This window comes from Miniopterus schreibersii (assembly GCF_964146895.1).
Source record: "Miniopterus schreibersii genome assembly, chromosome: 7".
Lineage (NCBI taxonomy): Eukaryota > Metazoa > Chordata > Mammalia > Chiroptera > Miniopteridae > Miniopterus > Miniopterus schreibersii.
The window spans coordinates 43,435,728-43,456,476 of record NC_138108.1 but is presented as its reverse complement, the minus strand read 5'-3'; the positions used below and the strand labels follow the sequence as shown (position 1 = coordinate 43,456,476).

Below are 20,749 nucleotides of genomic sequence, written 5' to 3'. Positions count from 1 at the left end.
ATGATTGAATAAACAGAATTGTTCTTGTATTTATATTTTAATGAATATTTTTGCAAATTATGCTGAAATAAAAGCTGACATTCTAGTTCTGGCAATTGATTGTAAGAATTGATCATGTTTCTGGTTAGCTCTTTTAAAAGTACTATCTAGGAAATCTTAGTTTTTATAAGAGAATATAGCCATTAATTTTTTCCTACAGATTAGGCAACAGAAGATTTGTGAAAACAAAACGTATTGATCTCATTTATGTTCCCTTGATGAAGGAAAACATGCTGGTCTCCATTCGCTTTCTGTCCACTAATATGAAATCCTTGTCCCTGCTTCCTTGCTGGTAGGTTTTTAGAAGTTCAGTGAGCAATGCAAATCGCCTGAAGGGTGGAAAATTTCCTTGTCACACAGATGCCCTTATCAGCAGCAACCAGATGGAGCTCTGAGCAGGAACATTATCAATGTTAAATTGCTTTTCTTCCCCCTTCTGCCCCCACCCCCCAACAAGTAGAGAGGATTAAAGCATTCCTTTAGAAATGGGTGGCAAATGTACAGATTTAGGATTATTAATATTTTTAAGTTTGCATTTATAAGTAAATATATGAAAATAATGTTTCAAAACATTCTTGTTCAAAATATAATCAAAACCAGGTCAAAATGTTTTGTTTGAAATAAAACAGCATAATATTCTTGAATTCACTTGCAAAGAACTTGGCCACCTAATTTTTTAAGACGGGGGATAGTGCACCATTAGTGTCAAATTCATATCTTGGATATAAACAAGTTTATTCAGTTTAGTTGTGACAGATAAAGGTATATTTAAAAATTGTTAGTACTACTGAAGTAAAAATACAGTTTATCACTCAGAATTTTTAATTTATGATTTTGGCAAAAATGGCTATTTTACTGTTACTGTTTTTGAGTAAATCTTTAGATTCTGCATCAGTTTGATTTTAGAAATGTCAATTTACTAATTATTGCTATTCTGTAACCTAATAATTGCTAAATATTTTGTAATTTCAGGTATGTATGAACAATACTATCGATGCTTAACAGTGTCAATAGTTACACAATATATTTTAATAAAACTGTAATTTTAGAAGCTCATAGAAGAGACTGCTGTTAATTATGTGTTGTTCTTAGCCACTTTGATGTTACTGATTTTGTTTCTTAGTATTGATTTCTAGAAACCATCTAAGCTCCAATGAGTGACAACCATTTCTCTGATAGAAAAATTGGTATGCCCTTGTATGTTATATGACAGTATTCACTGACTCAGTGGCTGATGACAGTTGGAGTACAGATTCTTTCTTCAGATTCATTTGCAGGTTTATGAAATGTGTTGTAGTTATTTTCCTTATGGCCTAGTTTTTAGTATTTGCCAACATTTGGAATTTTGAACAATTATACCGTGAGGTGTATGATTTTGCAGGTGTAATTTTGAATATATAAGTAAAGACAGATAAACTGTTCCCTTTTTTATTTATAAGTATCAGAAATAAAATTGTACTGATATTGCATAAATTATACTTTAGCAAATAATAAAGTTGACGAACTTTATTGTTTAAGTTGATTCAGTCAGATCAATAAGACAAATTAAAAAATATTGCTTCAGCCTAATGACTGAGAAATATTATAATGCTTTACTTACAGAACCAATTTAGAACTTGAATTAATTCACCGAGGAGGCAATTTGTGTTCAGGTGGTGCAAGCACAGCTGGCAAAAGGTCTTGCTTAAGTAAGTATTAAACAGGCTAAAATTAAAAAAATTTCTATTTATGTCATTTTTGAAAGCATATACAGACGAAGTGATCTTTGGTGTATTTTCAGATTCTTTTTATGTTATATATAATCAGTTTTAATAGTGATTATATGCTTTAAATGGTTAATCTTATATTTAGAAAAATCATGTGAATATTTAGCTCTTTCTATACTGTGATTACTCAGTAAATAAATGTCATGCTAATTGATCAGATTTACATTGGTTCTAAAACAATGTATTATTCTCAGCTATAAAAAATTGTCCTCAAACTGAATTCTTTTAGAGAATTTTTACATTGTCTAGATTTAATAAAATCTTTTCATAATGACAATTAATAGTGCCTACAGATTTCTATAGTATATATCTGCTGTTAACTAAGGAAGGCATTTATACTGTATTTTGATATGTATGTTAAAACCTACTAAAGTTGTGTATGTTTGCTTTTATTTATGAATGCATTTTATATTGTAAAGTGGCATGATTCTTTAATACCTTTTGTAAGGGAATAGTTGAGAGAAGTGTCATTTGGAACTTAAAGTAGATTTTTCATGAACATGAACCCGCAACCTGGGTATGTGCCGTGACTGGAAATCAAACCCTCGACCCTTCCGTGCATGGAACCACACTCCAACCAACTGAGCCACGCTGGCCAGGGCTCAGTTATTTTTTTCTTCAGGTTGAATCAATAGATGACAAAGTCAAAATTCAACCTAAAGAAGATTTAGGGCAAAATATTAGGTAAAGAAAAAACTTTACCTAACTGATTTATATGACTGTTATTGTCCATATTACTCCAGGTAGGGTACTGAAGATAATAGTAAGTTTTGGTTAGGAGGAAACCAATAATGAGAAGTACCTATTGTAAGTCTGTAGCATAAAGCCAAGAAAAAGGAAGTCTGTGGCAGATGAGGAGGAAGAACCATTCCTGTTAAGGGTGAGTATAAGGACAGTCCAGGTTCTAGCTGAAATTACTTAGATATATTTCAGAGTTTAGCTTAAAAGAAAGAATAAAGTAGTTAGTACTTACACTTGGTGAATTATAAGGATAGGAAACATTCCTTTGTGAATTAGTTAGAAATTTTGTCTGAATTTTGTTCTGGAAGGATTTTGTAAACTTTCTAATTACTTTTTCTTCAATTTATTTAGATCAGTTGTTCCATGTATTAGCCTTGCACATGCGGCTTTATAGCATTGATTCTGAGTTTAATCCATGGAGAAAGCTTACGCAGTTAGAAGAAATAAATTCACAGTAAGTATTATTGAAAGATTAAAGTCAATTAAAACTGTTTTTGATAAATGGTTAAGTATAAAAATAGGATTGAAATTATTTATGAATATGTGAATTTTCCTTATGAAACACAAATATGTAACAAAAACAGTTTACAATTATATTTTCTGTAAAAATTGCATAAAGTTTCCTACGCACTGAGAAAATTTTTTAAAGAATCCCATTGGTTTTTATGCAGATAAAGCATTCAAATGGACGCACATGACTGGTTGTTCCTCTTTTTATGTCAGAATTGATCAGTGGGTTCAGGTAGCCTGTGTCTGATTCCTCCATTATAAAGTTCCCGATTAGCCTTTTCATCTAATGATTTTTACAATTCCTGATTATTATTGGCTAAATCTGATATTTCATTAGGTGCCATAATGGTTTTAAAAAACCCCTTTCTTTATAGATGGCTCTGAGGAGCATTTGGGGGAAGCATAGTCTTTATTGTGAATGGTACTGGTTAATTGGCTATTTATATGAGAAACAATTAATATTGACTCCTACCTCATACATAACCTATTCAGATTTTGCCAACTTTGTTCAGTAATATCCTGGGAAATGCAAATGTAAATGCAAAGAAAATTCAAGATCATGCTTGTGTTTAATTGTTTTGTCTCTCTTTAATCTGAAATTGTTCCTGACTTTTTCTTTGTATTTATAGCACTGACTTTTTTTTTTTTAAGAGCTCAGGCCAATTATTTTGTAGAATTCCTCAATTTATTTTTATCCAGTATTTCCTTGTTAGATTCAGGCTATAAACTTTTGGCAGAAATACCACAGAAATAATGTGTTCTTTTTATTGTGTTATATCAGGAGGCACATGCTATTGATTTGTCTTGTTATTGATGATAATAACTCTCATCCTTAGGCTAATGTGGTATCTGCCAGGTTTTTTCACTGTAAAGTTATTATTTTATCCCTTGTAGTTAGTGGGGAGATACTTTGAAGTTGTGAATATATCCTTCTACTTCTTAAAAATAAAAACAAAATGAAATTGTGTGTGTGTTTTGTGTTTATAGACAAAATGAGCAAGCTGTAAGTATTTTGTGTGTTATGGCTAAGGAAAATCAGTTTTGTTCATATTAGCTAGTAATTTTCTGTTCTAGCTAGACTTGCATACTCAAGGACAAGGATGATGTGCAGGTAAAGTATTAGAATACCCAACTCTGTGAGTCTAAAGATGTTCAGCAAACAAAAGATTTCTTAAGTGTAGTATTGTTGAATTAAAAGTTTAAAGAACAGATATAGATACTATGCTTTCCAAAATACTGATTGCTGGGTTGTGATCTTTTTAAGCCCTAAGATTTAATACCCAATAGGATAGTAGTAAATGCTGTGAACACTTATCTAATGCTTGCTTCATGCTGGGCATTTTTGTGCTTCCGTGTATAATCTCATTTAATCATCACCATAACTGTACACACTAGGTACCATTGTTATCCCAGTTTTTACATCCGAGGAACCTGAGGCTTAGAAAAGTTTATTAACATACTCTTTGGGGATACACAGCTTTCAAGGAATAGAGCTGGCATTTGAATCCAAATCTTTCTGATTTCAGAACCCAACTTCTTCACTATTACTCTATGCCTAATACTGAGAGATCTGAGGAATTTCTAGAAAATCTGGTTGATTGTTGTACCCCCACCCCCCCATATTTGCTCTCTCTTTTTAAAAAAATTTTGTTTTATCCTCACCCAAGGATATTTTTTCCATTGCTTTTCAGAGAGTGGAAGGTAGAGAGAGAGAGAGAGAGAGAGAGAGAGAGAGAGAGAGATTGATGTGAGAGAGACACATTGGGTTCCCCCCGATCAGGGCCAGGGATCAAGCCTGCAACCGAGGTACATGCCCTTGACCAGAGTCAAACCCAAGACCCTTCAGTCTGTGGGCCGACTTGTAATATTACAATTGATTATAATGTCATCTGTTTCATATCTATATATTAGATTTTTAAAAATTGAATTATCTTTTTCTGTTTTCTCAGTTTTAATACTTTTTTAGCATAAAATTCTATGTCTAATGATAAAGGTTTCTCATATATACTTTTTTCTGTAATCCTCATGAAAATTATTTTCTTATTCCCTTTTAAGTTTATTGTTGTGATCATTTGGTTTAAGAAAAATAATGGGAAAATTAAGCCTATTAACTCTAAACTACCATTTTCTCTTATAATCTATAGAGTTAGTAGTGTACAGTTTTTATATTCTGGATTTTTAAAGATTATCTAAAATCTTTAGGAGTTAGAAACAGTTATGTATTTTAAAATACTAAGCATTTAAAGGATAGTTACCACAATGATGTTTTTAAACCCCACAGTTAAAATATGTGGTTCTCTTTCTACAGTGGGGTGTATTCATTCATTCATTCATTCATTCATTCATTCATTCATTCATTCATTTGAGTGTGTGCATTCCTTGTGCCAGGAAAGATCCATTTCTACGTCCTCAGAATAATTTTTATTTTAGTTTTTATTTTAGCCAAGCTCCAGATTGTTTTTATAATTTTTCTGATTATAAAAATTATATTGTACAATGTTTAGAACATATGAAAATGTTGAGGATGAAAATGAAATAATCTGGAATCTTATACCCTATGTGTTACTTATAGTATATTACAGTTTAATGAACTCATCAGCCATAGAAATGAGAGCAAACATAGGGGAAAAAAATCAGCCATTTTCTGGGAAACCCTCTAATACTGTTAACATTTTGAGATATTTTTTCAGTCTCTTTTTTATATGTATGAATGTTACAAATTTTAAAATACTATTTGATTTGTACTGTATCAGTTATAGAATTTAAAATTAACATATAACAACCAAATTTCCACATCATTAAAAATTCTTTAAATGATGTATCTAATTTATTTATTCATTTCTATTGTTAATCATTTACTTTTTCTTTTTTCCCACCGTAATATCAGATGATGTGTTAAGCAGTTCTTGACATGTTAGATATAACCCTAGAACTATAGAATAACATGAAACTATAGAATAACAATATTTTAGATTATTTGAGTCATTTATTTGATAAATATTCAGAGTGTTAGGCACTGTGTTGCATAGAGCAACATTACTTTTCAGAAAGATTGTACCTGTATAAACTTCCACTGTCATCATTTTTGTCAATCTTGAGTATTAGTGCTTAAAAATATGCTGGGGACATTTTGATGGACAAAAATTGGAATCCCAAAGTAGTAGAAATTTATTTAACTTCTGGTGAAGTTAACTTTATGTAAATATTTCATATTTATTAGCCATTTGTGTTTAGTCTGTGAATTACATATTCAGGATATCTGTGCATTTTTCTGTAGGCATCTTTTTAAATATTTCTGAATGATTCTTTATTGATGTTTCTCCCAGTGGTGTTTCTCTCTCTCTCTCTTCCTCCCTCTCTTTTTCTTTCTCTACCTCTTCCCTCTCCCTCCCCCACTCCCTCCCCCTAAAGCCAATAAAACACATATCTTTGGGTGAGGATTAAAAAAGATAAAAATATTATATTTTTAGGGAAAAAAAGTATGGCCCCTAGCTCTTTCTTTTGAGATTTCTCAGTTGCTTATGAAAATTTGATTTCCGTTCCATAGACATATATGTGAAATATAAAATGAATTAGAAAGAAAGATGTACAATACTGTCTAAAGTGATCATGCCTTTTCTTTTTGTTGTTGTTGTTTCCATATCTTTTTTTTTCTTTTTTCTTTTAGGCTGGGAAACGAAGAACAGCAGCCTGAGGTTCCAATTCTTTATCATGATGTTACATCCCTTTTGCTCATCCAGATTTTAATGATGCCACAACCCTTACACAAAGGTATGTCTTATAATTCAGATTCTTAGATTACATAGTATATATAATGAATATTCTACAAATTGTGGTGACAAATATAGCATTCAGCCTGATGGAATTGTTCAGTGGTAAATAACACTTTTTTCTATTTTTAGTAATCATATATATAAAGAAAATAACAATGAAATAAAATTGTTTTTTCCCTTATAGGTCTATTCTTTTTAGCTTTTTAGTCCACAGTGAGGTAAAGACATTGGAAATCATTCTGAAAACCTGTTTTTAAAAAATTAAAGTGATAATACAAAAATGTGAAAAATAGAGCAAACTGTCAGCCTTAATGTCTTCACCCTATCTACACGCATACACATTTTGATATAGTTGTATCATAGAGTTATTCAAGTGTGATGTCCCATAATTTTAAATTAGTGTTAGTGTCATAATATTATAATATTAAGAGCATTAATATTATACTAGTAACATTTTAATTACTGCTCTATAGTCTATAGTTTTCATTTGAAGGCATTTAAAATATTTTATCAAATAATTAACTATTTTCTTTGGTGGGAAACAAGGTTTCTGCTTCTTTTGTTTGTTTTTGTGCTTATAAGTTACACTAGAAAGAACATCTGTGGGATCTAGAACAAATATTCCAAAAATGTATATGGAACCACAAAAGACCCCAAGTAGCCTCAGCAATCTTGTGAAAGAGGAACAAAGTTGGATGTTTCACACTACCTGATATCAAACTATACTACAAGGCCATTGTAATCAAAACAGCCTGGTACTGGCATAGGAACAGGCATATAGATCAGTGGAACAGAACAGAGAACCCAGAAATAAACCCACATCTTTATGAGTCAATTAATATTTGACAAAGGAGGCAAGAACATACGATGGAGTAAAAACAGTCTCTTCAATAAATAGTGTTGGGGAAATTGGACAGGTACATGTTAAAAAATGCAACTAGACCACCAACTTACACCATCAACAAGAATAAACTCAAAATTGATTAAAGACTTAAATGTAAAGTCATGAAACTATAAAAATCCTAGAAGAAAACATAGGCAGTAAAATCTCAGACATCTCTCATAACAATGTTTTTGCCAAAAAATCTCGGGCAAGTGAAACAAAGGAAAAAAAAAACAAATGGGACTCATCAAACTAAAAAGCTTTTGCACAGCAAGAGAAACCATCAACAAAATGAAAAGACGACCCAGTGCATGGAGAACATGTTTGCCAATGATACATCTGATAAGGGATTAATTTCCAAAATTGTAACAAGTCAACACCAAGAAGAATAACAAGCCAATTAAATGGGCAAAGGATCTGAATAGACATTTTTCCAAAGAGGACATTCAGATGGCCAATAGACATATGAAAAGATGTTCAATGTCACTAATCATTAGAGAAATGCAAATTAAAATCAAAATGAGATATCACCTTACACCTGTCAGAATGGCTACCATCAGTAAATCAACGAACAGCAAGCACTGGCAAGGATATGGAGGAAAGGGAACCCTAGGACACTGTTGGTGGGAATGCAGACTGGTGCAGCCACTATGGAAGACAGTATGGAGTTTCCTCAGAAAATTAAAAATGAAACTACCTTTTGACCCAGCAATCCCACTTCAGAGAATATATCTGAAAAAAACCTGAAACACTAATTCAGAAGAATATATGCACCCCTGTGTTCATTGCAGTGTTATTTACAATAGACAAGATTTGAAAACAGCCCAAGTGCCCAGCAGTAGATGAGTGGATAAAAAAGCTGTGGTACATTTACACAATGGAATACTAGTTGGCCATAAAAAAGAAGAAAATCTTACCTTTTGCATGAGCATAGAGGGACCTGGAAATTATTATGCTAAGTGAAATAAGCCAGTCAGAGAAAGACAAATACCATATGATCTCACTTATATGTGGAATCTAAAAATAATTTAACAAACAAAATAGAAACAGAGGCATAGATACATAGAACACAGACTGACAGCTCTCAGAGGGGAGGGGTTGGGATGCTGGTTGAGAAAAGGGGACAGGATTAAGCAAAAAAATAAAATAAAATAAAATAAATATATATATGACACATAGATACGGACAACAGTATGTTTATAGCCAGAGGGAAAGGGGGTAGGGGGAAGTGGAAGTGGGCAGAGGGGGGGATAAATGGGGATGGAAAAAGACTTGACTTTGGGTGCTGTGCACAGGATGCAGCATGCAGATGATGTTTTATTGAGCTGTACACTTGAAACCTGAATGGTTTTATTAACCAATGTCCCTCCAATAAATTCAGTTTAAAAAAATGAAAGAGCCCGGCCGGGCGTGGCTCAGCAGTTGAGCATTGACTTAGGATCCAGGAGATCGCAGTTTGATTCCCGGTCAGGGCACAGGCCTGAGTTGCAGGCTCGATCCCCAGTCAGGGGTGTGTAGGAGGCAGCTGATCAATGATGGCTCTCTCATCATTGACGTTTCTATCTCTCTCTCCCTTGCCCTTCCTCTCTCTGAAATCAATAAAGATATATTTAAAAATAAAATGAAAGAAAAATCTGTGGGTTACTGGAGAAGATATTATTTGTGTGTACTTCAATTTGATCTTTTTAAAAAAATGTATATTTTTTAAAAATGTTTTTTATTGATTTTAGAGAGAGAGAGGAAGGGAGAGGGAGAGAGAGAGAGAGAAACATCGATGAGAGAGAGGCATCTTATCGGCTGCTGTCTGCACGACCCCTACTGGGGATTGAGCCTCAACCCTGGCATATTCCCTGACTGGGAATTGAACCGGTGACCTCTTGGTGCATGGGATGACACTCAGCCAACTGAGCCACCCCAGCCAGGGCTTTTAAAAAATATTTTTATTGATTTTTAGAGAGGAAGGGAGAGGGGGAGAGAGGGAGAAAGAAAGATTGATGTGAGAGCAGACCATTGATCAACTGCCTCCTGCATGCCCCCTGCTGGGGATAGAGCCCACAACCCAGGCATGTGCCCTGACCTGGAACTGAACCAGCAACTTCTTGGTACGTATGACGATGCCCAACGAACTGAGCAGCATAAAATAATAGAATAAATACTGAATCTGATTGATGTTGTGTGGATTCAAATTCAGACCTGGGTTCTTACTAGTTTTGTTACCACTGGCACATCCATTTGAAGCTTAGTTTCCAAACTGAGACAGTTCTGAGGATTGAATGAGACATTTGAGGAAATTTTCTGTTATTAGGTATTTATAAATATTAATTATGACTATTAAGCTACCACTTATCAAGTAACTAATATGTACCAGGCAATTTCCATTATTGTTACTACTGTTTTTGCATTGTTATAGTTTTCATTGAGTTCTAAAACTCAGAGTACCTAAAATATTGGGATTTCTTTTTATTTTACTTTAGAAGTTCTATATTGTATCATTTGTATTACATTACATTATTATTTATAAGATCTATATCATGTTAGAAGTAGACAAAATATTGGTTTTAAGCAGTGAGACTCCCAGACATTGTTAAGCACATGATGTCCAGTAAGGGGATATGCTAAAATTACACAGCTATTCAAGGTTGATTGGCATTAGCGTTCTGGTCTTCTAAAACACAGCACACCTCCCACTATGCTAAGCACATATTCAGTGGGTGAATAAGGGAACTTTGCTTTCATAATTTCAGATCTGTTGAGTAGAAATATATTATGACATTATAATCTCATTTTATTAACTACTTAAATGTTGAACAAAAATCAGTTACACATGCAAGGAAAGGTATATATTTGTGAAATTATCTTGAGTATAAAATATCTAGATTCCAAAGAAATACTAATCTTTTCTTTCTCTTACAGACCACTTCACCTGCATTGTGAAGGTGCTTTTCACCCTACTGTATACACAAGCTCTTGCGGCGCTTTCAGTTAAATGCAATGAGGAAGATAGATCAGCCTGGAAACACACAGGAGCTCTCAAAAAAGTCAGTGTCTTGTCTGAATTTGTCATTTAGTAGTTCAGTAAAGTCATTTAGTTTGGAGGTATGAATGAATGAGATTAGATGTTTGAAAGACAAAATGAGTTATTAACAGTATTTTAATTGGAAATGGAACACCTTTAGGCTAAAAAAGTTAATGTTTCCCTTGTACAGTGAGGTCTTCTGCATTTATTTCTAAACCTTGGACTTTATCCCTTTATATTTGGGCAGTTTTGTTTTTCTTTTGTTACAAGCCTTAAAGTTACAGAAGTCACAAAAATTGTGTAAATGTATAGGTTTTGAGGAATTGAAGTTTACATACTTGAAAAATAATGTAATCATAATTGTATTATCCTCATTAAAAAATGTTTTTTTCAATGTTAATTTTTTGTAAATTCAGTGACTGAGAGAACTGATATTTTAATTTTTTCTAGAATCCGTGTGATGCAGAAAAGTCTTATAAAGGACTCCTGAGCTTTGTGATAAGTGAACTATCTAAAGGAAAGTTATACCATGAAGAAGGAGCTCAGGAGTGTGCAATGGTATGTTTTCTCTAAGATTAGATGTAGTGGTTATTTAGTTAAAATTTAGATTTTGTTGCCATTATGAATATAATTTTTAAAGCTCTATCTATTGTAGAATGAATTGTTCAGGTTTTCTTTTTTTAACTTTAGGTTAGCCCCGTTGCTTGGTCTCCTGAATCCATGGAAAAATACTTACAGGACTTCTGCTTACCTTTCCTCAGAATCACCAGCCTTCTTCAGCATCACCTTTTTGGGGAAGATTTACCAAGCTGCCAGGTATAATTTGGGGTAGAGATTAGGGAGCCTTGTTTTAGTCTAACTCAAATGAATAAATATTTAGAATAATTACTATTACTATGTTTTGTTTTGTCAGCATTCACTCACTTTTATAATAATATTACTAGTATTTGATATTTGAGTAGTTTTGGATTAGATCAGTGGTAATAAATGCCTAATACTTTAACAGGCTCATAGTATTGATATTGATATAGTTATCACTATCTCTATTGATATATTTATCACTAATTATCTGCTTTTAATATCCTTTTAAAAGTTACGTTGGTCAGAAAGCTGGTTATTTGAAGATACGATGGCATTTATATAATTTTAGAACAACAAAATGTTTGATTTGTAGAGTATTTCCTTTTATTTATTCATGTTTCATACTTTGATCCAAAAAATGTTTTATTAAAATTTATTCTGTTGCTCCCTTTGATTCTAATTGCAAATCTATACATTTTGCAGTTTTCTTTTAAATGATTTGTGGCCTTATCTCTAGAGATTTTAAAAAATTAAGATCCTTGTTAGCTTTCATATTATTTGCTTTTTCATCTTTATTTCATCTTTGTATCATATTTCAGAAATTTGTACTTAATCTACATAATTAGTTCAATTTTACAAAGAGATGTTGGCTGAATTTCAACTATGTGTGCAGCCCTGGGAAGACGGAGCTCCTACTCACAGGAACCACTCCCATAGTCTTATAGGAAAGGCTGATTTATTTTTAAATTCACTAATATTCAAATATCCAAGAACAGAAGTGTTTACAAGGTGTGGGAGGATTAATTTTATTTGAATGGCACTGGGTAACCTAAAGTCTCATTAAGTGGGGTCAGGGAGGCTTCCTTGGGGAGCTGGAACTTGAAGGATGATAGGTACTGATCCAGTGGACAGGGGAAAGTAGACATACTAGCCTCAGAAACGGATTTTCAGTTAAATAAAAAGGGATTGAGGACTATATTTTGGTGTTTATAAGACTAACAAACTCCTTAAAAATAAACTTTCAAAATATGAGTGCTTGGATGACTGATTTCTCTGGTTCCTTTTTATTGAGTGGATCTTCAGATTGTTTGGCACTGGGTTCTCTGCAGTTTTTTAAAACTCCCTCCTCCTTTTAAAACTGACTTTGTTTCATACTCATTCAAGATCCAGGCAAATTACTTAGCACTGCTTCTTGTGATTCCATGGTTTACTCCTGTTCTTCATCCACACTGACAGCTGTGTCTTTTTAACCAAAAGTCACTTTTCCTTTGCCCCAAAATAACATTTGATCTCATAGAGTAATTAGAGTCTGTAGACTGTACTCATCAGATACGTGGCAACACTATTTAGAAAATAAATGTATAAAAGAAGCAGATGCTATGGCACTTAGGAGTTAAATTTCAAATAGAAATATTAAGGGGATATTTGGATATAACAGCTAGGAACTTTTGTCTCTCTTCTTTGCTCCTTCAAATCCCTGTACTTTTCTTTAGTTGATTGAGTTAAGAAAGTTTTCTTACTATCCAAAAGTAATTGATGAGAATGACACTTAAAATATCTATAATGGGAAATGTCTTGAGAATTTTCTATTTTGTGTCTAAAAGGAAGAAGAAGAATTTTCAGTTCTTTCCAGCTGCCTGGGACTTCTGCCAACATTTTACCAAACAGAACATCCATTCATCAGTGCCTCCTGTCTGGATTGGCCAGTTCCAGCATTTGATATTATAGCACAGTGGTGTTCTGAGATAAATTCATTTACTGAAAGACATGCAGAACAAGGAAAGGTATGTAAAAAGAATAGTACTCACTTGCCATAGTGGTGATATGCTAGTAGTTAAGAGGATAATGAAGAATTTAAAATTTCAGGTCATCTGTTCTTGGAAGCATTTATTAAACTAAGTATAGTGAATAATGATTTACTTACATAATATTTGTTTATGAATGTAAAAGCAGAAATATTTCAGTCAACAAAGCTAAGGTATTACTGTGCCACTTTTAGTTTGTCAGGTTTTTATTGACTCCTTAAATAATCATACTGTTAGACTTGGAAGAGACAAAGGAATTTTAAGATATATGAAGAACTTGTAAGCTTATTGGAAAGAGAACTGTCACAGAAAAATCAAAGGTTTGGATTAGCAGGTCTAAAAGGTCTTAGCTTGAGGTGTAAGAAGATTTTACATCTTCTAGGAAAGAGACTCTAGATTTTAAAGTATTGAAGTAGAAATAATGAGTTAAAACTATGACCTTCCCTATAGAAAAAGCCAATGAGTTATTTGTTTATCTGAGGAAGGTCAAAACTTGGTTTTTAAAAAACGTTTAAAAATGTATTTAAAAACAAGTATATCTAGATATATTTTCCATGCACACTTAGTTATATTTAATATTTTTCCTTTAAAGTAATAACAAGGTTAAGTGTTTTAGGGTGCTTAATCTAAACCTTGCATCATATTTTAAGTAGAAACAACATTAAAATAGAGTGGTAATTTTTGAAATACTATTTTAGTCATTTGTAAAATGGAAATGAGAAGAATGTTAATAAAAAAAATAGGTCACATTTTTGAAGACAGTTTTTCTGTTCTTTAAAAAAGTCCTTTAACAAAATAAGTATTTTGTGTTAATGACTTAAATACATAGGACTAATGAATATTTTTGGATAATGTTTTAGGCCTTGCTTATCCAAGAGTCAAGATGGAAGTTACCACACTTGCTACAGTTACCTGAGAATTATAACACCATTTTTCAGTACTACCACAGAAAAACCTGTAGTGTCTGCACCAAGGTTCCTAAAGATCCTGCCGTTTGCCTTGTTTGTGGTACTTTTGTATGCCTGAAAGGACTTTGCTGCAAACAACAGAGTTACTGTGAATGTGTATTGGTAAGCACTGCAAATAATATAAAATTTATGAAAACTCTAATCTCATATCACCTGGAAATGTGGCATATATGGTCAAGCCCACTCTAAAAGTTTACTCTTTGAATAGAACAAACAATACCTGTAAAGATTTTGTTCTTCTTTTTTGTTCTAGTTTGCTTTCGTTCTTTTTAATCCAATAGTAGAAGGGTTAAAAGAAACAAAAAATGGAAAAACAAAACAAAATGCCTGAGGCTTTGGGTAAAGCCTTTCTTAAATACAGTTTTCCCCCTCTTCCTACTCCCACTGTCCTACATTTGAATGTTTTGCATTGAAAACAGTCATATATACTGTTGTAGATGCTAGCCTCTGAATTAGGTTTAGATTGGCTTTTAACTGCCTTTCTAGATAATTCTTTCCCAAATTCCTCCTAATATATTATTAATAGAATGTTAGAAATAAGATTGTAAATTTAACTTAGATGAAATCTTGTTAAAATTTTTAAAAACATACCTGTTTTATGTAAGAAGTTGTTTACTTAAAGGATTCTTGATTTTCTTGTATAAAGTCCATTTGCTTATGAAATTAATTGATGTATTTTTTATTTTTTAGCATTCTCAGAACTGTGGTGCTGGGACAGGGATTTTCCTTTTGATCAATGCGTCGGTGATTATCATCATTCGAGGCCACAGGTTCTGCCTCTGGGGTTCTGTGTATTTGGATGCTCATGGAGAGGAGGACCGAGATCTCAGGTGAGATGTGCGTGGGTGTCTTCAGGTGTTTCATTGAAGTTTGGTCAGTGAGAACAATGTGCCACTTCTCGCTGTGTCATGATAATAGTATTTTTTATATTAAATTCTGACAGTCATTAATTTAGAGCTATTTCTAGTTTTTGAGATATTTTCCTCATCAACATGCTAAGGAAAAATGAAGTAAATCAAATTACTATGTGACATTTTTGCCATGAAAACTATTTTTAAAAATGTGTGTGAAATCTTTATTGTATTTTATTACTTTTAATACCTTTTTCACCTTTTTCATTCTAGGCGAGGCAAGCCTCTCTACATTTGTAAGGAAAGATACAAAGTTCTTGAACAACAGTGGATTTCTCATACTTTTGATCACATCAATAAAAGATGGGGTCCACATTACAATGGGCTCTGACTCACCACCTCAACATTGCATTATATCATCGTTTTCATTAAGGATTTATCAACAATAAACTTTAACTTAATTTGGGGGATTAACGCTTTTGCTGAGGGGAAAAAAGAAAACATACGTTATAAAGCCTTTCCAAAATTAGGTGCTTGGTAATCACATTAATGGTATAATAATTTTTAAAAGTATCTGGAGAATATAAGTTACAAGTTAAATCATTCTTTAGTGGTCATTTTAAACAAAACCTACAATTAATAAGAAGCACAACTTGACAAAATTATTTAAAACTGATTCTCCCAGCAATGCATATCAGCGATTCATTGATACTTAGAGTGGGTGTGGTTTATTTAAAGTTTTACTGCTTCTTTATATCTGTGTGTTTTAATTTGCATCTACTAAACATAATGCATCTTTTCCCTCACCATTCTTGTGTTGATTTGAGATTTTTGCTGTATGTAATTAGAAAAAAAATGTAAAACATGATTTATGTGAAATATTGTATAGTAAAAGTTGGTCTAATAGTAGAACTTTAAAATTTTTTCTTATTGTGAGGAATCTGTTAAAAGTTTAAGGCTTTGCTGAAAACTTAATTCATTCTCAGGAATTTCATAAATATTCTCCCCAGGTAAATAATTGAAATAATTGTAAGATAAGTAGGTAGTTGCTGTTAATATAATACAGTACAGTTTGGGAGATACATACGTGTGTGCTTGTGGGAGGGAGTCCTTAAAAAATCAAAATTTTCCATTTCATTTGGGTGAATTACTGGAGGTAGTAACAGATAGATTTGACTATAAAAATCAACAGTTTTAAGAGCATCCACATGGCAGATTTTGAATCTGCGCAAGCTCACCTTTTATTACCAACCACATTTTTGTTTAAATGACTGGGTTGGAAATGCTCAGACTTCCCCACAAATGAAGCATAGTTTTGGAACTTTTCTATCAGCTCAAAAGGTTCCTCTGTATGGTATTTGTGCAATGTAATCACTGCTATCTCTGCTTGGTTTCCTAAAAAGTGGGGGGAAATGTTCGTGGTGAGGACCCTCATGAATGAGCCATGCATCTGCATTCTTCTTAGATGCTGCTGTGAAAAGCAATTTATGTATGTAGGGTTTTTAAGTCAGTAACAATGGGGATGATTGAGCTAAACCCACTCAATTAATGGAGAAGGAAAGTTACAGAAAAGCATGTTATATATTGCTACCAGATTTTTCCTTCCAAATAATTAAGTTGATGATTATTTCATACATAGTGCTATCAAGCAATTCCTGGTACTTTGGACTTACATGGCTTGTTATGTAAAATTACATTTTTACATGTAAAAATAAACAAAAAAATCTAATGATAAATATGAAAACAAAGTCAGATCTAGCTTCTAAAAATCATGAATGACATGATATTACAGAATATGCAAGTGGACATTAAATGATGGCCTTGATTAAAATAGAGCAGAACAGTACATATTCCAATGTGTTAAAAAAGTCAAAAAATTACCTATAGCTCTACAATAAAATACATGGAAATAGCTTGCTATTTTTATATACATTTCCAAAATATTAAGATAACTTTCTGAAAGACTAGAATGATTCTGTTTAACTAAATAGCTGTCCTTTCCAACTCATTGCTACTTTTAAAAATAATGTATCATAAGTTCAGCCTGTCATATTTTTTGCATCATTATGAATACCAGACCATTTGTAAGTGTGGTTGAAGAGCAAAATGCTAATTTACATCTCTAGTAAATACTGTTTCAGGATTCATGAACTTGAATAATTCTACAGTTTGAAACTCTGATGCTATATATACATGGTATAATGTATTCAGACTTTGATTACTACATATTTAAAATGGAATGTTTTATGGTTGTGCATATGGATGTGAAGTGAAAATATTAGCCTTAACATTAAAATTTGGGTTTGATAGTGTTTATTTTGATATTGGTGAATTAGTCACCAGTAAATTTTTAAAAAGCACTTGGTTGAAAATTGTACTTGAATTCACACATGCATGCTGCTAAACTAGAACTTTAATTTCCCCCCATAACTTTTTAAAATCCCATTTATAAACCTACTTTTAAAAATAACAGGTCCAAGTTAGAGTGCTGTGTGTATATTATTCAAAAAAATGTACTGGTGTGATACCTTGTATGAATGATCATTTAAATACAGTACATTACTGTAGAGGCTAAATCAGTCTTTATAATTAAGCAGGAATTATAAAACTAGGAATAATCAACATTGTAAGATATGTTAATAAAAACCTACTGTCATTTGGTTTGTGAAAGGTCCTTAAAATGTTTAATGCTTACATATTTTTCCAAAGATTGACAAGTGAGCACAGCTGAAAGGATGAAAGAAAGTGTAACGTAATTAATCTTTGCTTTAAGGTAGAGTTTAAGTATAAAGGGTTTGCTTTTCCTTTTTATTTTGAGAGCTAGTTCCTATTTCTTCTATCCTTGTGTCAAAATTAATGCGAAGCCTTTGCTAAGTATGTTTTTTGGAAGGGTGGGGGGAGAAGAAAGTGGGTGTGCAGGTCTGAGGAACACTGTTGCAGTCCTTGCTTCCCGAAAATTCCCAGCTAGACTTCAGAAATCTAAAGTGCTTCATGGTAATGGTCTTTGTGAGTGGTCTGTGGTGGCGTTGGCCTTCCCAGACCTCCATCCTGTGGCTCACCAGCCAGTTATCACCAACCAGTTAGAAATCCCTTTGTGTTCACAAACCTTTCTTTCTGCTTTATGTAGTTTGCTTTTTTGATTTCTGTGACTTAGAAAAGATGCTGACAAAAGCACTGAAGGCTTGGGGGTAACAGTATGAGAGGAGATGTGGCCCATGATTCTCTGAGTAATCCCCAGGATTGTAATTGTTGGCTTGTATTTGAGGTCATGTTGACAACAACAAACCCCGAAACAATACAGCATGGTTTTAACCACGAGAATCAAATGGCCAAGACAGGGTACACTTATTGTAACTGGTTATGCATGACTCTTGAGAATTAGTGGGAGAGCAGAAGACTTGTTATGTCTCAGTCCCATTCACAGCACATAGTTCTTTCCTTTATCTTTGTGATCTGGGTGGATGATACCAAGCTCTGCTTAGTTCATCGGGTGAGCCGGAGTGGGCGGAAGGATGGCAGCGTCATCACTTCTCTGTCGGTGAACTTCAGGCTCCCTGGATAATGAGGCACGTCAAGCACTGAAGAGCCGTGCCATCTCGGTGCGCACTGACCTACCAGCAGCGGGGTGGCTGTCCCTCCACTGATGCAACACAGCGAGAAAGCATCGTGAGACCGTGATTACATTAATATGAAATATGACAATGCCAGAATTGATGTGGCGGAGCCCAAGAGCAGGCCAGAAGCAGGTTCAAGAACAGATGAATGCTTCAGCTTGAGGGAGGAATAGGGACAACAGGAAGAAGTTTAGAGCAAAGAAAGGAACCATGTGTGTTCCCCTCATTGGTGATGGAGGAGCAGGGTCATCTGTTGAGAGCGAGCGGGCGTAGAACAGTCTGGGGGCTTGAGGTGAGTGGTAACTGCTTAGACGCATGCTAGGGGGGAACAGGCTGGAAATAGAAGCACCACAGGAGTCACTTGAGGGCCCAGTAGGGTTAGAAGCCGTAACATTTTAATGGAGCCAATTAGGAAGGTGCTGTGGCTTCGTGAAGCCCCTGAGCCCAGTGGTCGGACCTGAAGGGTAAAATCAGATCCTACATTAATTCATGTTTTGGGAATTTGAAAGGTGGGTACAATGTAAGGTAGTAAGAATTTAGGGGTGTTGGTTGAAATGAGTGGGGGGACCATGCTGGATAAGTTGAAGGGTACAGTATTAGAAGTAGGAAGAGTCAATGTGAGCTTTCAAAGTTTTCTTTCAAAATTATGAAAAATTGCTTTAGTGTTGAAGCATTAAAATTCATGTATTTAGTAAATATTTTTTTGCCTCCTTCTGTGTGCCAGGCACTGTGTAAATACTGGAAATACAATGGAAAAGAAGCCAGATAGTTCCTTTTCTTAGAGCTTTTTGTGTGATTAATGTTACAAATGGTGTGTGTAGGGGGTGTTGGGAGCAATGGGGCATAGGGTACTAAAGAAGGGACCTCTAAACCAGACTTGGGGAGTGTGAGGAGGCTTCCAGGAGGCAGAGATGTCTTAAGATGACCCCCAAACACTGTAGGAGATACCTGTGTGAAAGAGGTGTGAGGAATACTGTTTTAGGCAGGAGAAGAGACTAATTAGCAAAGATTCGGAGGTGAGAGAGAACTTGTAGTTAAAGACCTGAAAGGAAATACTTTTGACTAACGTAAGTGCTTTTGACAGAGAAGGAATGTCTAAATTACAAAGGGTTTTGTAAGTCTTCCAAGGGTTTTATACTGTTTAGAGAACGGTGGGAAGTCATCAGATTTGCATCTTAGAAATGTTAGTCGAGCACTGTGGAGAAAAATCCAGAGTGGGAAGGCTTGCCAAACTAGCTTTTGAAAGAATCCAGACATGTGATAGTTGGCTCAACTAGGGGAGCTGTGGTGGAGACAGAAGTGGACTGTATCAGGAGACAGTTGACAATTCAGTAAGGTAAGGAAGAGTGAGGAATATTAAGTGCCTACTATGTGCCAGATACTAAGCTCAATGCTGGGATACCATATTGAACAAGACAGAGGGTTAGTGTTTCCCTACAGAGTAGTGGAAACACTCTAATTACAAGTAAATGGATGTCACCAGCAAGTTAGGCTGAGAGCTCTGGGAACCAGTGGACTCATGTAGGTTGGGGAGTTCACAGACGGCTGCGTGGAGGAAGTGATGTTTAAGCTGACCCCTGAAAAATGGGTAGAAGTGAGCCAAGTGAGGGAGTGAATAGAGGAAGGGCATTCTAAAGGGTGTATCTAGCATACAGTCCCTGAAATAAGTGTGGGCAGCGTGCGCTCCAGAAACTGAATGGATCTTGAGAGTATCATGCTAAGTGAAAGTAGACAGAAAAGGGCAAAGTCATATGATTTTACTCGTGAAATATTTAAAAAGTAACAAGAACGAACTCAGATACAGACAGCAGATTGGTGGTTACCAGCGGGGAAAGGGGGTGGGGGCTACGTGGGTTAAAGGGGTCAAATATATGGTAACAGAAGGAAGCTGGCCTGCAGGTGGGGAGCATGTGATAGAGTACACAGATGTCAAATTATAATATTATATATCTGAAAATTACATAATCATTACCCAGTGTTGC

At 34.1% G+C, this 20,749-nt stretch overlaps 1 protein-coding gene across 1 annotated transcript in view; it reads left to right on the top strand.

Annotated features, from left to right (window-relative positions):
* UBR3 (ubiquitin protein ligase E3 component n-recognin 3) overlaps positions 1 to 17,814 on the top strand; it is a 142,744-nt gene extending 124,930 nt beyond the window's left edge. The window contains exons 31-40 of the mRNA XM_081143397.1: positions 1,642 to 1,727; positions 2,898 to 3,000; positions 6,724 to 6,827; positions 10,626 to 10,750; positions 11,179 to 11,286; positions 11,419 to 11,544; positions 13,134 to 13,313; positions 14,195 to 14,404; positions 14,993 to 15,132; positions 15,427 to 17,814. Coding sequence (XP_080999523.1) covers positions 1,642 to 1,727; positions 2,898 to 3,000; positions 6,724 to 6,827; positions 10,626 to 10,750; positions 11,179 to 11,286; positions 11,419 to 11,544; positions 13,134 to 13,313; positions 14,195 to 14,404; positions 14,993 to 15,132; positions 15,427 to 15,544 — 1,300 coding nt within the window. The 3' untranslated portion in view covers positions 15,545 to 17,814. The remainder of the gene's footprint in view (positions 1 to 1,641; positions 1,728 to 2,897; positions 3,001 to 6,723; positions 6,828 to 10,625; positions 10,751 to 11,178; positions 11,287 to 11,418; positions 11,545 to 13,133; positions 13,314 to 14,194; positions 14,405 to 14,992; positions 15,133 to 15,426) is intronic.
* The last annotated feature ends 2,935 nt before the right edge of the window (positions 17,815 to 20,749 follow it).